General features: G+C 42.5%; 1 protein-coding gene across 1 annotated transcript in view; it reads right to left on the bottom strand.

The window, feature by feature from the left end:
* Positions 1-3,039: 3,039 nt before the first annotated feature.
* LOC115196628 (netrin-4-like) overlaps positions 3,040-3,368 on the bottom strand; it is a 58,199-nt gene continuing 57,870 nt past the window's right edge. Inside the window, exon 12 of the mRNA XM_029757474.1 lies at positions 3,040-3,260. Coding sequence (XP_029613334.1) covers positions 3,040-3,260 — 221 coding nt within the window. The remainder of the gene's footprint in view (positions 3,261-3,368) is intronic.

Raw genomic sequence — 3,368 nt, 5'->3', positions numbered from 1 at the left:
TGTTTTTGTATATTGTTTTCGTGTTTGAATGTAACGTGATCATGCCAAAGCCAACGATTCAAATTGCGGAGTAGAAGTGTTCTATTCTCAGTTTTAACCAAAGGAGGGCGATATTATTACATACATAAAGTACGTACTCCAGTGGTTTCAGTGGCAAAACAACTAACAGGAATACACATTCAAATTGAGCTTCAAAGATGTACTGAACCATGTCAGAAACGAATTCCTACAGCATGTAGAACAATAAACCATTGACTTATTTATTAGACGTAATGCATACATGCATGTCAGGTATCACATATAGACAGACATACAGATGTCCCTTTAAATTGTGGAGTTCATGGATTCCACATGATATCTGTGCATTTGCCATCAAATGCAAATTGTAGCTCATTTATGTAAATCTAAGGAAAATGTAAGATGTAAACAAATCAGGTAGCCTAGTGATTAGAGCATTGGGCCGGTAACCGCAAGGTTTCTAGATCGAATCCCTGAGCTGACAAGGTAAAAATCTGTTGTTCTGCCCCTGAACAAGGCAGTTAACCCACTATTCCTAGGCTGTCATTGTAAATAAGAATATGTTCTTAAATGACTTGCCTAGTTAAATAAAAAAAGATGTATTTTTTTTTATAACAACTAACACTTACAGTATGTAGCTAAGTAGGACATACAGCTGATATAATTATGTTACATGTCCCTTTTCATTCATGATCTCATACCTCTGCTCCATCCACCACTTGCAAATTCCTTTAATAAAGTCTTTGGGACAAAGGGCGAAGCAGTCGGATGATGCCACAGTGCAGGAATGCATCATGTCTCTTCAGCCAGGCCAGCAGCTACTGACCTAGCTACTCCTTAGGCAGTGTTTACACAGGCAGCCCAATATGCTGATCAGATCAAATCTGAAAAACAATATTAGAATTGGTCTGCCTGTGTAAACGCAGCCTTTGAGACAGCAACACAGACCTATTCTTAACCAGGGCTCTGTTCAAAAGTAGTGCACTATATAGGGAAATAGGGCTCTGGTCAAAAGTAGTGCACTATGTAGGGAATAGGGTGCCATTTGGGAAGCAAGCTAGGTCTGGGTCAAATATGTACTGAGCCTCTCCAGATCTGACACAGTGACGTCAATTCATCCCTTCCTTTCTTAGCTAAGTAGCTCATGTTTATTTTGGGATTCATGGAATGTTGGGTTTGTTTACTAATGAGAGAAACACACATGGGGTTATTTTCTGTCTTCCCTAACAACAACAACCTGATATAGAGTGGAATCGGCGCTGCAGTGAAGGATAAAGTCATGTTCCTGAGTGGTGCAGTGGTCTAAAGCACAGTGCAAGAGGTGTCACTACAGTCCCTGGTTCAAATCCAGGCTGACTCACATCTGGTTGTAATTGGGAGTACCATAGGGTGGTGCACAATTGGCACAGTGTTGTCTGGGGTAGGCTGTCATTGTAAATAAGAATTTGTTCTTAACTGACTTGCCCAGTTAAATAAATGAAAGTAAACTCAGTTCACCATTCTAAATCTGAGTACAGAGACATCTCCTTGCCACATGATTCATTCCTCGTGCTGCAGTGAACCATGTGATTAAATCACACTCACACCCAATAAATAGAGGTGTATTTACCTATCTGCATAAGGTGTTCAGAGTTTACCTACCTATTTTAGTTTGTTTTACCACTACATCCCTGAGTGCAATAGAAGTGAAGACACCAAACCATGTGAGTAAGTAGACCTCATTGTGACATGTTTTGACATAACTAACCTGACAAAGAGCCATTGAAATCAGACTGAGAGTGAGGGAATACGTGAAGTCAGTTAAATTCTAACTGAGAGCGTCTTCAGTGCTTTAGTCCCAGAGGGATCCAGACAGACATGCTCTTTTCTGTTCTCTCTCTACTCTTCTGCCGTTCCAGGAGAAACTACCTGTTAAGGCCTGCTCAGTCCCTTCGAGCCAAGGACAGTAAGTTTGTGGACACACACACACACACACACACACACACACACACACACACACACACACACACACACACACACACACACACACACACACACACACACACACACACACACACACACACACACACACACACACACACACACACACACACACACACACACACACACACACACACACACAAACATAAAAATTATGATGCTTTTGCAGGTTTACTGCCAATGACTCCAGGAACTGAGGATACAAACGTCAGGACTCCAAAATAAAACCTTGGCTAGATCCGAACGCTAATCACAGAACATAAAGATCTCGGTCATTTGATAGACAGTATGATAAAACATTCATTAATAATATCCTTTTGGTTCTATATTTGGCTTTGTTTCAACTATAGTCTGAGACAAATCTAAAGTGGATTTAAAAACCAGCCCAGTAGTATGTCTTTGGGACTGGAACATTCAAGATCAGAATGAGAAGTCAGATCAATCAATCAATCTTCCTCATACAGTAAACCTTCACTCAGAATATCTGGTCTTCCCTTTGGAAACTTATTTTCCTCTTCCTATAAAAAAGGAGATGACAGTCTGTACTCTGTCTCTGTGCAGCTGCCTGTCATCATATTATATAATCCAATATATACCACTAAGCAGACTCACATGTTTAACCAAATTGACTTGCAATACAGTGAGTGCATACATTTTTGTTTAGGATCCCTGCAGGAATTGAACCCACAACCTCAGTGTTGCCAGCGCCATGCTCTTTCCAACTGAGCCACACAGTGCCATTCAGCACAGAACACTATCCGTCATGGTCCTGCCGTGGAGGTCATCGTTTCAGAAATGTGTTCCGTGGGTCTGTGGATGAAACAGGCAAATGAGGCCCTGAATGGCAAAAGAGTTCTGCTTTCCCCATATTGCCCGATCTGTGGCCGTATCCCCATGTCCAGCCCACATCCGTCCAAAAAATACACTCTCACACGTCTTTATAGTCGGCTCATCGTCCTTCTCATGCAATCCACCAAAACATGGATCACTTTAAACTCTCCACCCCTCTCTCCATCCCTCTCTTCATCTTGTTCCATGGCTCTAGTCTTTCTTCTGCAGACTAAAGACGTTTGCATTCTGCAGTCTCTCTGCTGCAGTCTTCCTTGAAGAGGAAGAGGAGGAGGAGGAGCTACAGTGTTTGTTGAGGAGGTGCAGGAGCTTGCGTCCCAGGCTGGGCCTCCAGGGTTTGACCAGGCTCTTGGTGTTCACCAGCAGACGACCCGTCCTCCGGTCCTTGTGGCCCCCCACCAGATACTCTGATCCTGGGGGAGTAGAATAGAGAGAGCAGGGTCAATTCCATTTTATATATAGTCAATTTACTTTTAATGGACACTGATAGAGAGGGGTCTTAGCCAGGTTTTAAATCGGCA

This window comes from Salmo trutta, chromosome 7 (assembly GCF_901001165.1).
Source record: "Salmo trutta chromosome 7, fSalTru1.1, whole genome shotgun sequence".
NCBI classification, from domain to species: domain Eukaryota; kingdom Metazoa; phylum Chordata; class Actinopteri; order Salmoniformes; family Salmonidae; genus Salmo; species Salmo trutta.
The sequence above is the reverse complement of the archived record's forward strand: the minus strand, read 5'-3'. Positions and strand labels throughout refer to the sequence as shown.